Genomic DNA, 23,342 nt, shown 5'->3' with positions numbered 1-23,342 from the left:
GTCATAGCAGCCAATGACGCCGTGCGCTCCTGCCATCAGCGGGAATCCAGGCCGGCATACCACGGACCGCTCACGGCCGCGGAACACGGCCGTGTGCATTCAACCTTAATGTTTACCTGCACGCCGTCGACATTGTAGTAGCGCTGCGGTGTAACTACCGGTACATCTCCTATTCACTTGAATGGGAAGAACAGTTGTAATTACACTTCACCATCGGCGCTACAATGTAGACGGCGTGCAGGTAAACACTAACATCCTGAGGATAGGTCACCAATTTCATGAAACTGGATCCCCTTTAAGCATCACTCTACAGTAGGGCGGCATTCAGAAGCCTTGACAAGCTGAGACAAATAAATACTGCCTCCTGCCCAGCAGAAAAAGATGGAAGAAATGGCTGCATGGACTCTTAAAGGGGCTGTCTCATTAAGGCAACCCGGTTTTATCAAGAACTCACTGGGCAGATACGTTGATTTCGATGGGGAAGCCGTCTCTGACTTGACCCTTTTCATGTAGCAGCCGCTGTAATACTACACTCTGGTCATTCTACTGAACGGCCGGCCATGTAACACGTGGATGTGTTGGGTTTGCCAGAATTTACGTTCTTGCTCTTACAGGTGATCTAAGTGAGGGGTTCAGTCGATGACATCCGAATACCTTAAACACCCCTTTAAATAACGTGAGTGCTACTCCAGGAATATATATATGTATGCATGTGTGTATAAAGAATAGGTATACTGAGAGAAGGGCTCATAACCGTAACTGCTGACCATTACCCCCTCAACGCACTCACTTCAGCAAATGGCATTCATCATGTGGAGAAAGTTAATACAAGCTACTAACTAATGTATTGTGATTGTCCATATTGCTTCCTTTCCTGGTTTGATTTATTTTCCCATCACATTTTACACTGCTTATTTCCATGGTTACGACCACCCTGCCATCCAGCAGCGGTGGCCATGCTTGGACACTACAGGAAAAAGCACTAGAGCTATGTACCATCCCACAGTCCCGCTGCTTTGTCTTACAGTGTGCAAGCACAACCACCACTGATGGATTGCAGCGTGGTCATAACCATGGAAAACGAGCAGTGTATAATGTGATGGAAAAATGAATCCAGCCAGCAAAGGAGGCAATATGGACAATCAGAATACATTAGTAAGTGCCTTTTATTAACTTTCTCTACATGATAAATGCCACCTGCTGAAGGGAGACAACCCCTTTAACTGACCTAACGAATCCCCAAACCTTCTTAAATCGCATCAGAAATGCATCTCCCAGACCAATCCAAGCTGCGGGGAAAAAAGACCCGGCAGGTGTACGTCACGTCCTCCCACGCTGAATGCATGTCATTTTAACGAGCTGGACCATTAGCAATACTCATTATAGCACAAAAAGTCTTTTATCACACAACATTAATCTGCTCCACAGGCGGAGGCTGCGCTGAAGGCCTCCATTAACTGTTTGCGGTTCCAACAAGCATCAGTGAAATATCGCCGCAAGACGTGGCCTGAGGGTGACAGCTCTGGATCCCGACATTCGCCGCTGTCACCTAGATTTAAAGTATTCATATGAAGGACCTCGAGCCAATGCAGGATTGTGGTTGCTGAATACTAAAACCACTTCCCTTTGAATAAAGAAATGCGGCCTGAAGACGAGACTCACTTGTTACTCTGCTCCCCGGTCCTGTAGAGAAAAGCATTTAGCGTCGCTCTCAGGTCTTCACTGATTTTCTCCTGTAAAATAAAGCAGAGGAGGCAGCTGTCCAATCACATCTGTCTTTATTAAACGGTGACGGCTTGTAAAAATGGCCAGCAGCGCCCTGCCCCGGCTACCTCATTACTCTCCCACTGCTGATCTCCTGACTAGAAGCGGGTCTTAGGACGTCAGCCCGTCTTCTCCTCGCTGAGAAGCTAAATTCTAGGCCGTGAACTACAGCAGCCGAGAAAGAGAAAAGCTGCCGTTTCTAAAGGGGTTTTGTAAATGAACACGGAAAACGACAGATCCGCAATTAAAGGAAATGTGTCCCCAAAAATGTTATCGGTCAGTTAAAACCAGATAGTAGCACATCTTTTTATATAATCTGTTTTTATTTTCTGATTACTTGTGGTCGGGTGTTTAAAAATGGCGGTCTGCTTGCGAACGTAGCGGGCGTCATAGCTGCCGGGTGCCTGCTGGTTTAAACATTCAACCCTTTAGATGCCGTGGTCAAATGTGACCACTGCATCTGGGAAGTTAAAGACCAGGAGCGCACGCACCAGGCCGTGCTCTGGCATCCCCCCTGGCGAGGATCGGGGAAGCCGGGTGCAGCAGCCCCTGTACTCAGGAGTGGTACAAGGCTGCCGCACACTAGTTTCTATGGAGAGCCAGCCTGGGGGAACTATTAAAAAGTGTAAAAAAATAATAATACATATATATATATATATATATATATATATATATATATATATATATATATATATATATATATATATATATATATATATATATATATATATATATATATATATATAGAAGCAAAAAGAATCCGGAATGCACTCCAAAGTAGACGTGAAATAAGTGATTTATTCACCCATAAAAAGGCACAACTCGCGACGTTTCGGCTCACAGAGCCTTTCTCAAGCCTATATCTATATCTATATCTATATATATACACACATATACATATACACATACACACACACAGAAATCACCCCCTGAACAGAGACCGTACTCCATGAGGATAGCATGCAATATAGTACGACCTGTCAAGCCAAAGGGGATACAAATGTCGGCATTTCCACAAAATCCACAGTCTATGTCAGGTTGTTGCTTGAGCCAAAGAATCTACAGTACACGTATTGACAGACTCCGATTACTAGTACATGTTCTGTATGACACAATTTAAAAGGTCACTAACTTATCAAAAACTTTTGATATGTCATAGAGACATATCAAAATTGTGATCGCTGGGGGCCTTAGTGCTCAGACTCCCCATCGTTCTCTTCCCACGTTCTAGTGAAGTGCTCACATATTGCATTCTCTCTCCTCGCTGCCAAGGACGGAATAGAGATAGGTCCATAGACTTTTATGAAGACCATGTCATGCACATGTTAGGGTACTTTCACACTAGCGTTTTTCTTTTCCGGCATAGAGTTCCGTCACAGGGGCTCTATACCGGAAAAGAACTGATCAGGCATATCCCCATGCATTCTGAATGGAGAGTAATCCGTTCAGTTTGCATCAGGATGTCTTCAGTTCAGTCGTTTTGACTGATCAGACAAAAGAGAAAACCGTAGCATGCTACGGTTTTTTCTCCGGCGAAAAAAACTGAAGACATGCCTGAACGCCGGATCTGGCATTTTTTCCCATAGGAATGTATTAGCGCCGGATCCGGCATTCAGAATACCGGAATGCCGGAGCCGTCGTTCCGGCATGCGCATGCGCAGATCGGTAAAAATGCGAAAAATGTACAAGACAGATCTGTCGGTCCGCATGACAAGCGGAGAGACGGATCCGTCCTTGCAATGCATTTGTGAGACGGATCCGCATCCGGATCCGTCTCACAAATGCTTTCAGGCAGCAGCAGATCGGCCGGAACTGCCCGCCGGATCACACTGCCGCAAGTGTGAAAGTAGCCTTATGGACGCGCTTCTCTCCCCACATTCTAGGGATCGGTGGGGGTCTCCGCACTCAGACCTCCACTAATCGCAGCTTTTAAAGTTGCTGTGTCTTATCAAAAGTTTAGTAAAAAGATTGCGGCACTTTAAGGTGCCCAATCGCATTACAAGAAAACTGGCTGAACCAAACAATTTGGTGGGTTCGGCTGCTGACTCTCTCATGTGTCTTGACAGAGCGGTCATTTCCTGAGTGGTGTGAAGGACAAGAAAGCACAGGCAAGACTGTAATGTAAAATACTCGTCTCAATTAACAGCCATTCAACAGGATAAATGAAGAGAAGTCGAGAAAACCCCTGCCCCATGATCACTACTTTATCTCAAGTCTTTGGGTCGGAGACCTTCAGGAACACATTGTGAATTCTATTTGCTTACACAGAAAAGGCATTACATACCGTGGACCTCTTCCTCAAGAAAGCGTCAGCTTCATCCACAAACAGCAAGAGGCTGAAAATAAGACAAAAAGGAAAAGATGATTCTTTGTACTGGAAAACAAGGTGTAAAGAGTCTAGTGGACATTACTAAGTAGAGTGTCTTCAGGGTTCTACTGCGCGCTGAAGACTCCTGTGTGTAACATACAGAGGCTTCCAGCCTGCCTCGTCTCTGTACATGTGCCCCATCACTCTGCCGATCTGACTTGTTACAATAAGGTGTCTTCAGTGCTCAGTAGAACTGAAGACTGAAGACAGACTCACCTTAGCAATGCTCAACTTTAATAAGACGACTTTTTAACCCAAAACAGCCTTATGGACATAGAAAACTCATTTATGTTTCAAAAAGTATTTATTGGCAAAATAGCATGACTAAAAGGTCACAGAGTATGTCAAGGTACATACGTAAATGAATATGAGTATCCACTAAATGTATAAGGCCAATTAGAAATTGGACAAACATGAAGGACAACAAAACTGTTTCATAACAGTAAATGTAAACGATACCCCGATGTCAATATATGCTGTGGCAGTATTTTGCAATTTGTTAAAAGGTCAATAGACCAAAACTTAGTTGCGATGAAAAGGTCCTGTTCACACGCACTTATTCCTGCGGTATAGCCGTCAATTACTCACTTTTAGATGTGCCGATATATCAAAGCGAGATCCGAAGTGAGGTGCAGTGTCTATCATGGCGTCCCTTGTGGATTGGAATACAGGCGATTCTTACCTCAGTCACTTGCTCCTATTGGGTATTGTGGCACTGCCAATGTTACGCGTGCGGTGTAAAGGTCAAACCGATGCCTCCGGTATATAGAAGTGTTGGAGACGGTGTTCCACGGACCTGTTTATGCCATTCTCTGTTCAAATTCCTGGAAATGGAATCCTAAATGCACATTGAGCGCTCCATTGCGTTGTTTGGGAAAAACTGCAGAAACGGGTACTTGTGCATAGGGACCTATTCCTTCCAGACTCGTTTCGGAGCTGTTGTGGTTTTGCTCCTTCTTCAGTGGTTAAGTCCACTCCAGAACCCTTAAATAGCAAATCAGGCTGTACAGATTCGGGGTAAATCAAAAAACATGACCTGGAATGATGTAGTCCTACAATTAGTGCATTTCCCGCATCTGTAAATACCAGATATACCAGCCCATTTTCGGATAGACTGTCCACTCTTCAAATGTATCTTTATTGAGGTTGCAATTTTAAAGCCTAAGTTTGGAGCTCTTGTAAATGTTATGTGGGGGTATTAGGCATTAAAGAGCCTACGGTTTTGTCATTTAAGATATGATGCCAATATATTTTGAAAATCTGTTTAATTTTTTTATGATGCACATTGAAAGGCAAGATTAAATGTAACGTATCATCTTTTGATGTGATTTTATAATTTTTAAAGAACGTATGCCTATCCATATTACGTACCTTTTCCAGTGCAGTTTCGACTACTGTAGGTGGAGATTTCTTAATAAGGAACCGATTACTCATTAATTTAGCTTAGTCTTCAAACTTCTCATTTGGTACAGTTACGTTTAATACGGCAAAATTGTCTCAGTGGTATATTAAGGAGCCACTGGGGCAAATGACAGCTCGTGTATAAGACAAAGCTGTTTTCTGTTACAGGTTTATAAAACGTATTGCAGACTAAACGTTCCTTTTCAACTGAAATCTGGAGGTCCAGAAACGCAATGGATGACCTACTGAAATTAGCTGGGAATCTTAAAATGAAATCTATTTACAATAAGTTATCCTAAAAAATTTTGGGAGTTAATCGCTTTTTTGCCATATAAAAATTACATAGTCAATATAATGTTGCCAGAGCACCAGGTCAGCCCCCAGTCTGGGAGAAATGATTTCTTGTTCCCATTGGGCCATAAATAAGTTGGCGTAACTGGAGGCGAACCTGGTGCCCATGGCAGTACCTTGTATCTGTAGATAAAAATTAGTTTTTCAAATAAAAATAATTATGATTTAATATAAACCGGGCTCCTTTTACTATATGTTCAATCTGTTCCAGGGGTAAGTGACCATCCTTTTGCAGTTGTCTCATAGCTTCAATTCCCTGACTATGGTCAATCACTGTATACAAAGATTGTACATCAAGTGTACCCATAATCCAATGGGACTTGAACTCAAGATTTTTAATAATTTGGGAGATGTCCTTAATATACAATGGGGACTTTTTAACGGTTGGTTGCAATAATTTATCAAATGTATTGAGACAAATTTGAAGTGAGAGAACCTATTCCTGAGATTATTGGATGACCGGGTGGATCAGTTGGATTCTTGCATATTTTGGGGATGCAACAAAAAAAACAACAAAAAAAAAAAACGGGTAATCTTTGCTGTGTTCTCAAAATAAATTTGTGTTCTTGTTCTGATATAATTCCCTTTTCCAAACCTTTATTGCTATATTGTACTAATTCCTGTGTTGGATCTTTCTTTAGCTTCCTAAACGTTGTGTCGTCTTCTAATTGCCTCCTGCATTCTTTACTATACTCGTCTGCTTCTAAAATGACAATTGCTCCCCCCTTATCAGCAGGACGGATAACTGTCTGTTTCTCTGTTTGTAACCGTTTGATAGCTTGAATCTCTTTGACTGGTAAGATTCATTTTAGTATACCTACCATTTACGCTTTGAAACGCGTCTGGGAGGAATAGGTTCCTATGCACTAGTACCCTGTTCTGCAGTTTTTCCCAAACAACGCAATGGAGCGCTCCATGTGCATTTAGGATTCCATTTCCAGGAATTTGAACAGAGAATGGCATAAACAGGTCCGTGGAACACAGTCTCCAACACGTCTATATACCGGAGGCATCGGTTTGACCTTTACACCGCACACGTAACATTGGCAATGCCGCAATACCCGCCGATAGGAGCAAGTGACTGAGGTAAGAATCGCCTGTATTCCAATCCACGTGGGACGCCATGAAAGACACTGCACCTCACTTCGGATCTTGCTCTGATATATTGGCACATAAAAGTGAGTAATTGACGGCTATACTGCAGGAATAAGTGCGTGTGAACAGGACATTTTAATCGCAACTCCGTTTTGGAATCGCAACTTTGGATGCTTTACGCGCTACATCGAAGATATTTGCCTAAATCGTCTGCGCACTTAAGTATTTCAACAATAAGCTCAACTGTGGCACATGACTATTGATCGCTGTGATATCACAGCCATTCCTATTATGTGATCAAGTACTTCGGACAATCCAGCAGCGAATCTGGCAGGTGCCGTGTATAATATTAACCCTTTATGATTGCATATGCATACATCAGCTACCCTTTAATGTTAATATCTGACCTAATTGGGTACTAGCACCCATATGGATGACTTTAACAATTAATATATTTTTTTTTTTCTTATATAATTTTTCTTATTTATTTTCAATGTATTTTATTGTCATTTTAGTAGGATCTATTATGGTGTGATACACGCAAGCAATAAATACCTATGTTTCGGAGAGAAGGAGCGTTTGTCAAATAGCGACATATTAGTGAAGTTCCGATGGAATTTACCCATCTACTTGACGTTGGGGAACGGTTTGGTCTCAGGTTTTTGGCTATTCCCTGATTCATGATATAGTGGTCCCACATAAGTTATATTAATATTTTTGGCAAGTCTGGTCGGAGACTGTAATACACACGAGGTTTACAACCATAGGTGTACACGGTGAGATTCTGGATGAGGAGTGCATGTTTTTTCACATAGTTTCTTGTATTTATCCTACTGACAGGGTGAGTCCATCAAAATAGCGCACCCAATCCATATCAAACAGCATTAGGTTTCTCATATAATGAGATTCTATTAACCCTATGGATAAGCATTGAGATAGAAAGTGAAGGAAACCTCCACTAGGAGGTTATAGGTTTTCTCGCAGACATCAAGATATACTGTATTACGGTAGTTTGTAGGCCTTATTATTAAATGTTAGTGGCTTAAGCCCCAGCAAGTATACAGGTGTTGACAATGGAAGATCCCTCCCGAATACCTCAAATAATCCTCTTCGGAAATTAGTCCAGAATCGTCTAACTATGGGACAGGTCCACCATATGACTGTAGGGTATTACCAACTTCATAGAATCCACGAAAAACAGACGGGAGACCACTGGGTAAAGAAAGCGTAGCCTAGAGGGCACCATATATTCTCTATGAAGTATCTTTAGAGAGGTTTCCATTAGGGTTTCTTGCCAGCTCCCTTTGCTAATGGCCAACATTTGTGCCAGTTCTCCTTCAAGTCCACCTCCCAGCCATGAATAGAGGCCAACTTCGTATCTGATAGTGATGATTTTAAAGGGATTCTCCAGGTTTTTAATATTGATGACCGGGATAGGTCATCAATATCAGATCGGCAGGGGTCCGACACCCAGCACCTCTGCCGATCAGCTGTATGAAGAGACCACGCTCACAGTGCAGTCTCCCTTCCTGCTACTGCTATGGCAAAGCATCAGAAAGCAGGAAGAGAGATGGGAGACGGCAAGTGCACACTGTGCGGGCGGTGTCCTCATACAGCTGATCGGCAGAGGTGCTGGGTGTCGGACCCCCGCCGATCTGATATTGAGGACCTATCCTTAGGATAGGTCATCAATATTGAAAGCCCAGAGAACCCCTTTAAGGAGAAAATACCTTTCTCTGAGGCTCTATATTCGCAGAGTTGTTCAAACATTGTATATTCTATAGTAGAAATCTCATTTAAAGGGGTTTTCTTATCTCAGACAATGGGGGCATATCACTAGGATATGTCCCCATTGTCTTATAGGTTCAGGTCTTACCGCTGGGACCTGCACCTATATCGAGAACAGAGCCCCGAAAGTAAAGGGGAGCGCACTGCGTATGCGCCCCCCATTCATTTCTATGGGGCCGTAGAAAAATAGCCGAGCGCTGACCGTCTGCCCCATAGAAATGAATGGACGCATGGGCCGCCATGCGCGGCACGCTCCCACTCACTTCTATAGGAGAGGCGGGGATTACCATTGGTGGTTGACGGACCCCGGAAAATCTGGGGTCCACCAGCCACAGCGCTCCCCGCTCCATTCTCGATATAGGTGCGGGTCCCAGCGTTGAGACCCGCACCTATAAGACAATGGGGGCATATCCTAGCGCTATGCCCCCATTGTCTAAGATGGGAATACAGCTTTCGGGACTTTAACTTTTCACAGGAGACCGTTATACACACTGCTCTGTTACGGCTGAAGAGAGAGTGTACGATTCTTTTTTTTCAACGGGTTCCCCAGGCTTCTATTAGAAGTTAAAAGTGCATAAAGCTGGACAAACCCTTTAAAACACAACACTCCTTTAGAGCATATCTATGTGATAAACCAGGACAACCCCTGTCCATTTACTTTACTAGGGCATATAGCTGTCCCTAGGGGGTTAGGCTTCCATTCAAATTCAGGGTTATTCTGAACACACATTAATGCAGAGGACCAAACATTTCCTTTTATCCACATTTTAAGCAGATCTTTCTAGCTTAGTTACGTTACTGTCCAGCACTCACCCTCTCTTGCTGGTGTTCGCCCAGTCAAAAACTTTATGCATTGCAGTAACTCCATCACGCCCCATGGGGGCGACATCACCACCAGTCATGATGGCATAATCCATGCCAGAATGCACGGCTAATTTCTGGAAAAAAACAGGAAATCAAATCAGTGAATTGAACACGATTTAAAGCACCTCCAGCAAGCACGGGGTAACGACACAATGTGGACGTATTAAGAGTATGAGGTTGGTAATGCACCATATATCCCGGGCAGAAGAGGTTTTTGATCTTGAAAGCCATTCATTTCTCATTGCTGCCTCCTTCAATGATCTTGCTAAACAATCTCTAATGCCCACAAGGGAGCGATCTCATATCTTTCTTTTGGGAAAGGGGGAGGGATGACACTTTCAATCCCATCAAGCAATGTGCTGTGTGTGCATGTCACATAAACATAGCTCATTTCTCAATTAGGGAGACGCCCAACGTTGGGGTTAAACATGGCTCAGCATTGTCAGCCCACAAATCAATAGCGGCAGCTTCTGGATTACACAGACGCAACACAGTCAAATGATTGGGCCAAGCTTTAGTCGGTGGGATGGCAAAAATTACATAGGGCTGCCCTATCTGTTCACCCCTCACATGCACATCTCATCCATTTACAATCCTATTATTTCATAACCCCCCGTTTCTAGGCGACATGGGCGGACTAGCCTGCGTGGGTTGCACCAGCCTGATTTTGTACATGTGCAGCAACTTTATGAAGCCGAGGCACATACAACTCAACTCGAAAAGAAGCAGTACAGCGCATGCGCAAGATTTCAGACACGCAGCTAGTGACATGGTGCAGGCAAGGAGAGGTCAATCCAAGTGAGATGGGCAGGCTTGCGGAGATGACTCCGTGGCTCGGCTAGTGAAAGGAGACGCCCGATGACTCCAGGTGCCTCATTTACATAGGGAAAAGTACTATTTCATAGTGTATTTTGATCAAAATGGCAAAGCAGAGAGTTTTGAATAAGTTAGCAATAATTTTGCTGTGATGTGATCAACATTTGTACTAGTTAAATATAGAGAACTGCTAACAGGTTCCCTTTAAAAAAAAAAAAAAAAAAGTTGTCTGGCGTACAAAACCAAATTTTCAACCACCCCTAAGACCTCAGGACCTTTATCTACTAGACTGAGTGGAGGGCGGCTACAAAGAGAACCTCTCACTCTGGAGGACCCAGCAAGCCCATGCGTGGACAGACCTTTTACTGGACACTGTGTAATGCTTCATTTCACCTGTGGTGGCGTTGCAGGGAAATTGATAACTTACTGTCCGATTCCTCTGCAAATTTCAGCTGATCGCTGCAGGCTTTTCAGTTTATGGAGAGGGGTCACTTGGAACAGCAGCCATTGCAGCTGGTGGACAACCCCCAAAACAAAATGGTACCACAGAGGCTGGAGTTAGCACTGGGTGCAACTTTTAAAAGTGCACCCCTCCCCGATTTTTCAAATATACAAAATGAACCGTCAGTAAGTGTACGTGAAGGGGTTGGTCCATGGAGATTTATCCCATATCCCCAGGATAGTCGATAAATGTGTTATTACTGGTGGATCTGACCGTTGGGCTTGCAAGGATGAATGAGAGGTCATGCACATGTGACGACCACTCTATTCACTTCTATGGGACTGTCGGAGATAGCCCCATAGAGATTAATGATAGGAGCTCATTAACGTGCAATTACACAGGGTACTTCGGGTTTTCATCCTCGTCATCAGTCGTGGTCGTACCGTCAGAAATCATACATTTATCACCTACTCTGCGACTTTACCTTTAGACACTCAGCGCCAGAGACTTGACAACATGGCCATGTGATGTTACATAAGAGGTTACAGCTATTCTGTATCTTGGACGATTCCTTTTTTAAGGGCAGCACCATAAAACAATGCTATCATATTTCACTAATTTGGATTCCTCTCTTGTGCCTCGACTCTGTTGCTTAGCAACAGTGCCATCGAGGAACATGCTGAACACTGCCACGGCTTCTCAGTTTCGTTGTAATGCGGTAGTCGGTGCAAACAAGGATGTGATTGTCACCTCTCTGCTTCCACAGGAGCTGAAAGTCATTCTTCAGATCTAATCAACAGGCCCCCTTACCAATCAGACAGGACAGGGTAGATACTCAAATTTAGGAGGTTTTTTTTCCCCATCGTAGGAGGGATTGTGTAAGACTTGCACAAAATGTTACACTGCGATGCAAAATTGTATGACTGTGCCCATGAGAGAGTCAAGGGCTGGGTAGCATTTTCACAATGTGCACAGTGTCTGTTCGCAGAATATATATATATATATATATATATATATAAAACGGTAGGTATACATGCTTTCAGCAGCTACAGAGTTAAATGACATCCGTCAGTAGTTTTTACCAGGCTAAACTGCTGACAGCACTAGCTTGGGACTGCAGAGAGTGGGACAAACAGACCTTTTGTGGAGATTTATCAAGCAGAGTAGTGTGAATATGAGCTTTTATTCTGCCAGATTCTGCTCCTGCAAGTGCCCTGGAGGCGGAGCTTCACTGTGAAGTGCTGTCTGCACTGAGCTGCTTCCCAGTCCCTGCCCTCTGCTCTAAGTGACAGCTGGTCTCCTGGTTGGATGTTACAGCTGCTACTCAGAGCAGAGGGACTGTGAAGCAGCTCAATGCAGAGAGCACTTCACAGTGATGCCCCACCCCCAGGGCACTTACAAGAGCAGAATAAAACTTCATATTCACACTACTCCTGATGAGAAAAGCTCCTCAAAACATATGTTTACTGCTCTCTCTCCAGTCTCTACTTAGTGCTGTCAGCAGTCAAACCTGCTGACAGACTCTCTTTAAAGTGGTTGAGCCACTAATAATCACTCCCTAGTCACAGGACAAGTAGATCATCAGGAATCCGCTCCCTTGGACCCCAGCGATCAAAGGGATTAAGTGTTATTAGTGGCACAACTGGACAAAGCCAGTCTTGTCCACGGGAAGTGTATTGTACTGCAGCTCAGCTACATTCAAGTAAATGGGGACATGATGCAATATATAGACACTGCCCTAGAGCATAAGTGGCACAGTTTCTGAGAAGAAAGGTAGGCTTTGCCCCACCTCCCCCACCTAATGCTGGAAAACCTATTAAAGGGATTGAACAAGGATTGGAAAAAAGATGGCTGCTAATTTTCAGATAACAGCCCTACACTTGTCCCAGAGTTGTGCCTGGTATAGCAGCTGAACTCCACTGAAGTGAATGGGGTCGAGCTGTAATAGCACACATAACTTATGAAGGTGGTGGGGGGTATTGTAAGCTGGTACTATAAACACTTCCCCCCCCCCCCCACCCCCCACCCCACGCCCCCGTCGCGGATTCGGTGGGACAGCCCATATTTCAGTGGCCACGGTATGTCCCACTCTCAACTGTCTCCGCGTCCTTAGGATGCACAGACAGTTGATTGCAATGGGGAAGCAGTTTGCTGCCCGCTCCCTGCTTCACCATTCAACTCAGCTGTCGACACTCCCCAGCAGGCCCGATACAGTCACACATCGCACGGCTGGGCTGTGTAAGGAGGCGCATGCAGGCCTGGGGATCAAATTGTGCAATGCAGTACAAGTCCACGAGAGATCGGGATACCACGTCATGGATTTGCGGCGTGTTCAAACCGGAAGAATTGAAAGAAGAATCCAGAATGTAGAATAAAATCAGGAGTTTACTGGGAGCATTCTAATAAACGCACATCTTTATGCAGTTAACGGACACATTTCAACCAATAAGTGGTCTTCATCGAAGACTGAGACATATCGAAAGCACACTTAGAACAGAAAGTTCAACCAATTACAGTAAACATATGTGTATCATAATCAGAGCATTAAGTTGAACAACCCCCAACAAATACACATATAAGATGTTTGTTGGTTGAAATGCGTCAGAAGTGCATTTTTTAGAATGCTCTTAAAAAATAAATCCTGATTTTATGGTACACACTTGATTCTTCTTTTGCTGTAGGCCTGGTAATCAGTCTGTGCGCTCCTCCTACACAGCCCAGCAGGCACAACCTGTGTGTGACCGCATTGTCTCTGCTAGGAAGCGCAGGATGTGCTCCGATCATCAGGGAACACCTAGGTGAGTATTTTGTTGCTTTATTTTATTAACAGAGGTAGCACTATTAAATGGCGGGCACAATGTGGCCATAAATACTGAAGAGGGAAGGGGGGGGGGGGACAAAGGGAGGCACGGCGTGGGCATAACTACCAAGAGGGAGGCACGGCGTGGACATAACTACCAAAAGGGAGGAACGGCGTGGGCATAACTACCAAAAGGAGGGAATGTGGGCATAACTACTGAAAGAAGGGAATGTGGGCATAACTACTGAAAGAAGGGAATGTGGGCATAACTACTGAAAGGAGGGATCGACATGGGCATAACTGAAAGGGTCGCACAATGTAGATATTACTTCTGTCTGGGGGCAATAAGGGGACTGGGCATGCACATATATGCATTGGGCGGAGTTATAGGCGTGGCATAGTATAAAATTTGCCGCTACACCCGTGCTATTGTCCCCTTTGTCATTTGGGCGGTATGTATACATGTTTTTTTTTTTTTCTTCCTACTACTAATGACTGAGGAAACATTCCACAACACATGACACGCGTTCTGTCCAGTGGACGGGGTATGGATTTTGATGCTGTGAAAGCCCCTTTGAAGGTAATCTTTTCCAGTCGGTCCTTTAACTACAACTGCTGTGTGTCTGGATTTACAGTTCTACTATGACCCAGCCACCCCATGATGCGATGGGAAACTGACTGCCCATAATTGCCTTACCTTGGCAAAGAGTGTCTTTCCTGTTCCTGGAGGACCATACATTAAAATATTCCTGTAGAGACCTTTGTTCTGCTTCGTGTTCCTTGTAGAAATCGCAATATCTCTGACTCTTTCTTCCAATTTTGGCTGCAACACAGAAAAAAAACTGCTCACTCCACGCCCAGACATGCCACCTACAGAAGGGTGGTTAACTGCCAGAAGGGGATGGTGGTGCCATCTTTAAGGCTCAACCAATAGCAGTCACATGCCAAGTCCAAAACTAAAACACCTGTCTTTTATGGCAGAGCTTCTATAGACAGGCTTGTTAATGGAAGGAGTCGCTCAACCAATTAACCTGCTTAGTACATAACCTCATTGGGCACTGGGTATAAGCAGGGGTGTGGGACCAAGGTGATGAGAAGCGCTTAAGAACAAAAGTGCCCATTATCAGCTACATCATCGGCTGAGGGTTGTAGTTTCTAGTATTGAACATCAGTGGGATTTAAAGGGCAGGTTCACATTAAATGGGTATTCCAGCCAGGAATAATTTATCACCTCTACTGGATAGGCGATTCTACAGTAGATTGTTGGGGTTCAACAATGCCGACACCCCCCTTTCCTCCCAGTGAGTTTACAAGGGAAGGTGGCTAAGCATGGCCACTGCTACTCCATACTGATTCTATGAAAGACATCTCCCAAGGAAGAGAACCATCTCGCGAGCGACACCTTCCTCTCTTCTTTGGGAGATATCTTAATAGGTCTCCATACCATGGAGTACTTCCAGTAAGTCTCCATACAGGACTGGTATTTTTAAGGAGATCCAGCACCATGCCCAAGCAAGATTCTATGAGAGTTATGGAAATTACAAAAAACTAAGCAGAGCACGGATTGTATACAGACACTGAGCCAGGAGGGATTGCCGAGCTCAGGGTGAAAAGCAGCAGAATTCTAAATGCAGCTCTGAATGACAAAGTGCTGTAATTCAGTCAGGAGGATGATGGTGTGTAAATTATGTAGGTGGTGAACTTATGCCATAATGTCAGACTAACCCCACCAATGTCTACAGGGGCTCACACACTGTATGTTCTGCTATAGTCCACTCCTCACATCACAGATGAAGGCTAGAAATGAGTGAAATTTGTTCATCTCCTGAACTGTATTGTATTATCCCCAAGAACGGTACCTCTACTAGATATACTTACACTAAGAACGACTCCTTCTAAGGCATCCTGAGCTTTGCTGAAAAGGCGTTTGGTGACCTAAAAATATATATTAAAAAGACATTAAAACTTGGTACAAGGTAGTCAAATATAACTACAGTATATAACTGCTTTATGTTCTGACCAATATTTTTTACCCTTTTATTTGGAATAAATGGAATACCAATCCATTTCCCTGATAAAGGACAGCGTACTGTCTGAAACGCGTTGGAAGGAAGTTTGGTACTCGCAACTAACCGTAGTTTGTATAGCGACGTCACTATTCGCTCCTTAAAGTATAACTGTCATATATATTTTTTGGGGGAGTATTGGATTGTGGTGATTAATATCTCCTTGGTGGCCCTATTTCAACTTTTCACTGTGTATTCAATTACCCCTTAATTCCACAGTTTAGTTCCCTGTACTGCCTACTTTTACCTGTGCTTAAAATCAGGTTGCTATGCAGGGTCCGTCTATGTGTTGAAGGACGGAGGACGCAGAAGCAGGCAGCGTGCAAGGTCAGATTACTGACAGCCAGGGACTGTAAGTAAATGATTAAAGCCAGGTCCTCCCCAGCAGCTGATAACAGTGCCTGGGCTGTGTGCACTTCTCCCTGTTCCTGCGCTTGGCAGACGCTCCCTCACTCAGCAGAGCTGGAGAATGCAGAGTTGGAGCAGCGCACACCAGGGAAGGGAGATCTGCCGTCTGCTCAGTGTATAAATGAAAGCAACATGTGGTAAGAGGACCGCTTTGTGCTGCAGGAGATTAACCCTTTAGGGGGGAGGGCTCTGGTTACTGGCTAGTGAGGGCAGGCGGGATTAGCCTCAGGGTGAGGGCAGTGGCGGCCATCTTAACTGAATAGTGAAATTACAGTTTTATGCAGACTGGTTGCTAAGGGCTGAATCTTATTAAATATGGGGTAAGTCAGTCTAATAGTAACTGATTCTGGAATATCATGTTATTAGTAACTACATATATGAAAATTGAAATTAGGGTCCAAGTTTGACAGTTATCCTTTAAGAGTGTGAAGTATAAAATTATATGCACGGTATCGCGCCACCGGTCGGGGCGCAATCCGCATCTTAGAAACCAGACCCATACCCAGCTTGATCCCCATACTGCATAGAGAGGAAGATGGACGCCGCAGAACGAGAACCACTAGTAAGGTAACTTATGTTACAATTGGTTATAAGTGTCTGCGATCTACTTTCAGTAGGGGCATCTTACTGGTTTAGGGAAAGGAGTGTGCGGCATCTTCCATACTTATTCAGGAAAGAATAAATCCTTCTTGGGTCGATTTCCCCTTGGTATGGACATTCCTACTAGGGGGTCTCTGACTGGGTTGGCAGTCTGACGCAATCACAAAAAAAAAGAAAAAAGTGTAGGGAGGATAGGGGCAAAGATGGGTATAATAGGGTAAGGTTCAGGTGGTGTACCATACCTTTCCAAGAAGAGTACAAGAGGGAAATCTGGGGGATTATATCAAGCAGACCCTTTTTCTAAAGTAATCCATACATCCCAATGAAACAATGGTATCCTACCAAACCATGATTTCCACTGGCCAGAGATGCATGGACAGACTGCCGCCTCATCTACTCCTTTCTGGAGCATTAGCTATCGCCCGTCCCTGCTCTTGCACTGCATGCCACTCATCTTCTGTCTGACGTATGAGCAGCCACCAGGTAGAGACAAGAATGTCCAGGTCCAGATGGTTGGGGGCTGCTGGCTGTGCACCCTTGGCAGAACAGGACAGACCTAGCTGAGCTCTCCAATAGAGGTCCTCAGGGTTATGCTATTCCACCATTGACATACTGCCCTCCTTACAAGTCCTTACCTTTATTGGATGCTTGGCTGCCTCCAATACTGTAATACGGGAGGTGTCTCTAACCAGCGATGGCTTTCCAAGGCGTGCTTCAATGTACCGACCGGCTACACCAGTGGCGTTCTTGGCAGAGTAAACACCTAATGCAAGGAGAGTCAACCCGGCTGCCTGCAGGAAGGAGGACATCACACAGGTCAGGCACACAGCAGAGATATACAGTTCACCGACATATAGGAAAGCAATGCAGATACACAGGTAGCATGTGCAGACAGATCTGCCTTCCGCATGATGCCCTGCTGGAAAAGACACAGGGGAAACCATTGGTTCATCAAGCAAGTGAATTAGCCCTAGTGCAGGGATCGGCAACCTTCGGGACTCCAGCTGCTGTGAAACTACAACTCCTAGCATGCACACTTACTCAGTTGTTCTTGTAACTCCCATAGAAGTGAAAAGAGGATTCTGAGGGTTGTAGTCCCAGAACAGCTGAAGTGCAGGAGGTTGCTGATCCAGGTTGTAGAGAATTACATCAAGTTAACCTACCACCATTGCTTTACATGGCTGTAGAGTGATAATAAAGGCCCCATCACTGCTCATCTTAAAGCCTTGGTGTAGCAAGCCAAGATGGCGGACGAGTGCTGCCGGTCTCTACAGCAACGGACAATGAAAAAGGCCCAAAATCAAAAAGAGAACCCGTCCCCTCTCCTGACATGTCTCAGGAAATTTCTGACACATCTTTTCAGAATACTCTTTTATACCTCCTAGAAATGATAAATGCATTGACACCTGGGAGGTTACCATTCTCGCTGATGGCACTGCTAGGACAACGCCAGTTTGTACAGGAACACCACGCAAGTAGTAACATGCACTTATCAATTTATTTTTAAATGTGTAGGAGAAATACCAGAGGAACAACATAGTTCTAAGAAAAGATATTCCAAATGGGTTATTTCAAGCGGGATATGATTTACTAAAACGGACACTTCAGAAAAGCAGGATGGGCCTCTTTAAACGATCCTGCGGAGGCCAGATCTCGCATTAGATCTCTGCATTGCAGGGTGCTTCGATTATTCCTCTTGGAAACGTGTGAATACATTGACAACTGGGTGTTATACACCCTATTAAACAAGGGGAATGATAACACCCATCTGTCTATTTTCCAGATAGAAATACAAGACACTTGTGATTTTATAGGGACGCAAGCATCTCCTCCACCCAACAAGACAGGAGAGCAGCCTATGGTAAAAGCAGATGACGTGGCAGCCCGGGTGATGTCATGTAGGGTCTATACACGAAGGTGCCAAGGAGAAGTGCCAATGCTGTATGAAAGCAGCCAGCGGGAAATCACACAAACCTGCGGCAGCACGGAGGGCCGGAAACCGCTAATGTGAAAGTAAATTTAGATCATGACTTTATATTTCTCTGTAAGGGCTGAATACAAATGGGCTACTTTCCCTGTGACAGAAGCTCGCCAGCGCTGCTTGGCAAGCGGCAATCAACCTGCACTCACCAGACACGAGGGGGAAACTGACAGCTCCTATTAGGGAAGTGTCACAGCAGCCAAAAGAACGGATGCATAGCAGATAAACCGCAATATTCCCTGGGGTGCAGAGTAAATCACCAGCCGCTGGCATGACGAGAGGTCACCGGCGGCACCAGACACCTGGGTGACTGGAGATTCTGTAACAGTAACCTATCTGAACGGCTGCTGCAATGCGGGTCAGTGGAAATCTCTTCTACTGAATTTAAAGCTGTATCGTCACAGGTGCAACATTAAAGGGGTCCTCCAGCTATAGAAATACAGATTAAACCACCAGAGCTTGCAAGCAGATTCAGGGAACATTTCAGCTCTGAAGCCATCAGAACAGAGAATGCAGCTCTGTGATCAAATCGGGATCAGGGAGGACATACGCTGGTGCATATGGGATCAAGTTCGGCACCCCGGTTGTGAGCGGAGGACATTGCGATAAAGCAGTAGCCCACCAGCAAGGACAGGAAGTTTTAGGACGGCTTGTGTCCACTGCACTATACAAGGAGTCTGACAAGAGGGATATATCATGGAATGTGTAAATCCATAAGTTACATTCAGGTGTCTTCATGATATGTACAAACCATCTGTTTTTAGAAAAATCACATTTGAACGAAGATCTGCTTGGGTGTCTATCATATAAATATGTGAGACAAATGGCAGGATCGTCCTCGTATCACCATGGTAACAGAGGGCGAACGTCCACATAGAATATTTATAGGGCCTACATATTGATTATGGCAGAACCCTAAGCACATGGGGGGGGGGGGGGGGAATAGGGGAATCATGACCGGAGCATTACGCCCCAGTTAATGATACTTTACAAGTTAAAAGCCTGAGCCAGAACATATTACACAGGGTATAAGGGTCCATTCACACGTTCACAAAATTTTGTAACGGGTGCGGACCCATTCATTTTCAACGCGGTGTGCTGTCCGAATCTGCACTTCCGTTCCGCGGCCCTGCAAAAAAAAAAATACAACATGTCCTATTCTTGTCCACAAGCACGGCAATTTGCGGACCGCAAAACAGTTGCGGACGTGTGAATGGACCCCAAACCTATAGGGCAGCTCTACGGAGCCGCGGGGCTCCTATCTTAAAAGGGCACACTGATTTTGCCAGGGAAGCAACAACCAGGCCGGCATTAAGCTTAAAGGGGTTCTCTCACTTCAGCAAACTGTATTCATCATGTAGAGAAAGTTAATACAAGACACTTACTAATGTATTGTGATTGTCCATATTGCCTCCTTTTCCGGCTGGATTCATTTTTCCATCACATGCTCGTTTCCATAGTTACGACCACCCTGCAATCCATCAGCGGTGGACGTGCTTGCACACTATATGGGCAATCACTATACATTAGTAAGTGGCTTGTACCTTTCTCTACATGATAAATGCCATTTGCTGAAGTGACACAACTCCTTCTCCTACAGAGTCGCTCTCCATTCTGGATTAGAAGGTGGTCCTAATCGGGGGAGCCCCTCCTGTGTGATGTCCATGTATCCATATGTCTTTGTGAGACAACCCTTTTAAAAAAAAGGCCTCAGGCGCAATATACCACTGTGTGAAACAGTCGGCAGCTGTCCATCTGCTCTTGTAAGCAGAGTCTCATGATGTCTGATGATGTTTCTGGCATCACCATAGGTTATAACAATCCTTGCAAAAAAAATAAAATTATTACAAAAATGATCCCCTAGGTGCATCGAGGGCGGTGATTTTGCACCTCACTGCACCCAGAGGTTCCCCTTCCTGTCTTCTATGCTGCACCCTCCCCGCTGTGATGGACAGGCCAGGCAGTCCCTGAAGTCTCGTTCTGTACATGAACAGTAAAGGGATGGAGATTACCCATCGACACGTCTCTCGCCAACTCTTTACTGCACGGTCCCTCTAGACTTCAGGGACTGCCTGGCCCATCCATCACAGCAGTGGGGGCAAGGCACAGAAGACAGGGAGGGGTGTCTCTGGGTGCAAAGGCACTGCCCTCATTGCACCTGGGGGGGAATTTGCATATTAGAAAAACTCTTTTTGGAGGATTGTGAAAAGGCAAGATCAGCAGTTTTCCCTGCAGCAAACTCAATGCAGAGATCCAAGACTCAGTATATTCCTCTATACATGTCATTTTTACTGTGTGTTTTTTTCCTGCTGCGTGTTCATACCCTTAGGAATTGCGCTGTCCTGTTCCTCAAGTATTTCCTGTGGAAATGTGTGACTAAACCGTCAACTGACTTTTCCCTTGTCAATAGGGTGTGCCCCTACACAGTCCAAATCTGTTAGGGTCACCGTGTGTTGGGACAAATCACTCTGAAAGAACAATGGTAACACCCAGTTGACAATTTAGGCCCCTTTCAGACGAGCGAGTTCCACACATCGGACTCGCAGCGTGACTGTACAGCAGCTCCCGTCCTGACCTCCCAGCACTGCCGGGGTCGCATAGTATTATATAGATTTATGATGCTATGTAACCCTTAGAGGTCTGGAATGTATTTGATAACACTGACATAATGCTGTCAGTGCAATCCAATACTGTACATTCCAGAACTGTAAGGGTTACATAGCATCATAAAATCAATATAATGCTATGCGACCCCGGAAGTGCTGGGAGGTCGGGATGGGTGCTCTCCCTGAAACTTGATTGTTAAATCCTTAAAAACATTACATATGTATTAAAAAGACGCTTACGCGTTTCAAACAAGAACATATATTTGTTTGTTTAAAAGTCATAAGGGGCTTTTTAATATGTTTTCTGGTTAAAGTGTTTTTTAAGCATGTACCCGCAGCCTGCCTGCTGAGACGGAAGATTCATACAAACCCGCTCCACGCCGCCTCCATCTTCTGATCCAGACACAGTTTACATCCGGCGGTGCATAGGCGTGGTTACATGTACCACTGCAGTCAATGACCGACAGCACGTCACCACTGAAGCCAGTCATTGGCTAGAGCTGAGCATGTGATCATGCCCATGCAATGCCAGACGTAAACAGAAATCATCAGAAGTGGAAAACCCCTTTAAGGATGAGACAGTAAAGGAATGGTGTTTTAAAAAGTGTTGGAGGAATTTTTACAGTTTTTCTCTCAATGTCTTGAAGATCTCTCTCAGCTGAATGTAATGTAGGGTTGTAGCGGGTATCGAATTATCAATACTTTTGTACCGGTATCGATTTGATACCGGATTTGACATTTACCGATACTAGGGCGCACACTGCTCTCAGTGCACGCCGTGTTCCCTCAGCAGCACGGGGGAGGAGTCTCTCCCCCTGTGCCGCTGCTGCCAATAAGAGGAAAGAGGGGCGGAGGAGGGGCTGTGGCCACCAATGAAGATAAGTAACCTTTTAATACAAATACAGGAGGCAGGTGCCAGCCGCAGAATCACATAGCCGTCACCCGACCTCTATGACAAGGCTCTGCAATTTGCGGCAGGTAACCGCTGTATCCCCCAGTACTAAACCCCCCCCCCCCCCCTCCAACCCCACCAGTATTAAAAGTCATTGGCGGCAGTTTCCACAGGGTCCCCCTCCCCATTGGTGGTGCAGTGGCAGCTTCTGATCGAAGCCCAAGCAGTGTAATCCTGGGGCTCCGATCAGTTACCATGGCAGACAGGACGCTACTGAAGCCCTGGCTGCCATGGTAATCTCCCTGCTGCCCTGTATACTATGCACAGGGCAGCAGGGAGAGTGTAAAGCCCTATTCACCCTAATAGAGATCTTTTAGGGTGATGGAAAGATCCCAGGTTCTAGCCCCTAAGGGGGGAAATAGTTATTAAACAAAAAAAAAAATATTAAGTTTAAATCACCCCATTTCCCAATTTTAAATATAAAATATATAAACAATAAATAAACATAGTACATATTACCACGCCCAAAAAAGTGCAAACTATTAAAAAAATATCTCCGCTTTTTTGGCGTTTTTTTCCCGTGTGGTATCAAATGGTATCGAGCATTGCAATACTTTTTTATGATATCAAAATCGAATCAAAATTTTGGTATTGCGACAACCCTAATGTAAGGATACCTTTCACTTAGTGATCAACTGCTGGAGAAAAAGTACTTTATGCATATGCAAATGAGCTGTTAAGTGCATCGAGGGCGTGCCCAGGCCACGCTGTGCACGCTTGCTCCTCCTCCTTTTGATTGAGGTTTCGGCATAGTCATCTCGCCTGGCAATGTCCATCAAGAAGGAGGGGGGATAGGCCCTTTGGACATATGACTGGCTGAGCACCACCAAGCTCCACTTGTCTGATGGGCCGCTACACTGGATTGTTTGTGTGCACGTGGCAGTGCTGGTGTTGCTTTCCTTTTTATTTTGTTGTGGCGCCATTTGGCAAAAGTGCCAAGAGGAAGTGCGGCCATATTGGTCATAATAGCTGCCAATCAGATTCCAGCTTTTGTTTTACAGAGGCTCTTTGGAAAATAAAAGCAGTGACCCGGTTGCTAT

General features: G+C 44.9%; 1 protein-coding gene across 1 annotated transcript in view; it reads right to left on the bottom strand.

Annotated features, from left to right (window-relative positions):
* ATAD3A (ATPase family AAA domain containing 3A) overlaps positions 1-23,342 on the bottom strand; it is an 83,018-nt gene that overhangs the window by 23,828 nt on the left and 35,848 nt on the right. Inside the window, exons 8-13 of the mRNA XM_044278278.1 lie at positions 17,399-17,554; positions 15,568-15,624; positions 14,387-14,512; positions 9,581-9,705; positions 4,049-4,100; positions 1,663-1,733 (exon numbers count right to left, since the gene is read on the bottom strand). Coding sequence (XP_044134213.1) covers positions 1,663-1,733; positions 4,049-4,100; positions 9,581-9,705; positions 14,387-14,512; positions 15,568-15,624; positions 17,399-17,554 — 587 coding nt within the window. The remainder of the gene's footprint in view (positions 1-1,662; positions 1,734-4,048; positions 4,101-9,580; positions 9,706-14,386; positions 14,513-15,567; positions 15,625-17,398; positions 17,555-23,342) is intronic.

This window comes from Bufo gargarizans, chromosome 2 (genome assembly GCF_014858855.1).
Source record: "Bufo gargarizans isolate SCDJY-AF-19 chromosome 2, ASM1485885v1, whole genome shotgun sequence".
Classification (NCBI taxonomy): domain Eukaryota; kingdom Metazoa; phylum Chordata; class Amphibia; order Anura; family Bufonidae; genus Bufo; species Bufo gargarizans.
Note: the sequence above shows the minus strand (reverse complement) of the source record. Positions and strands in the feature narration are given on the sequence as shown.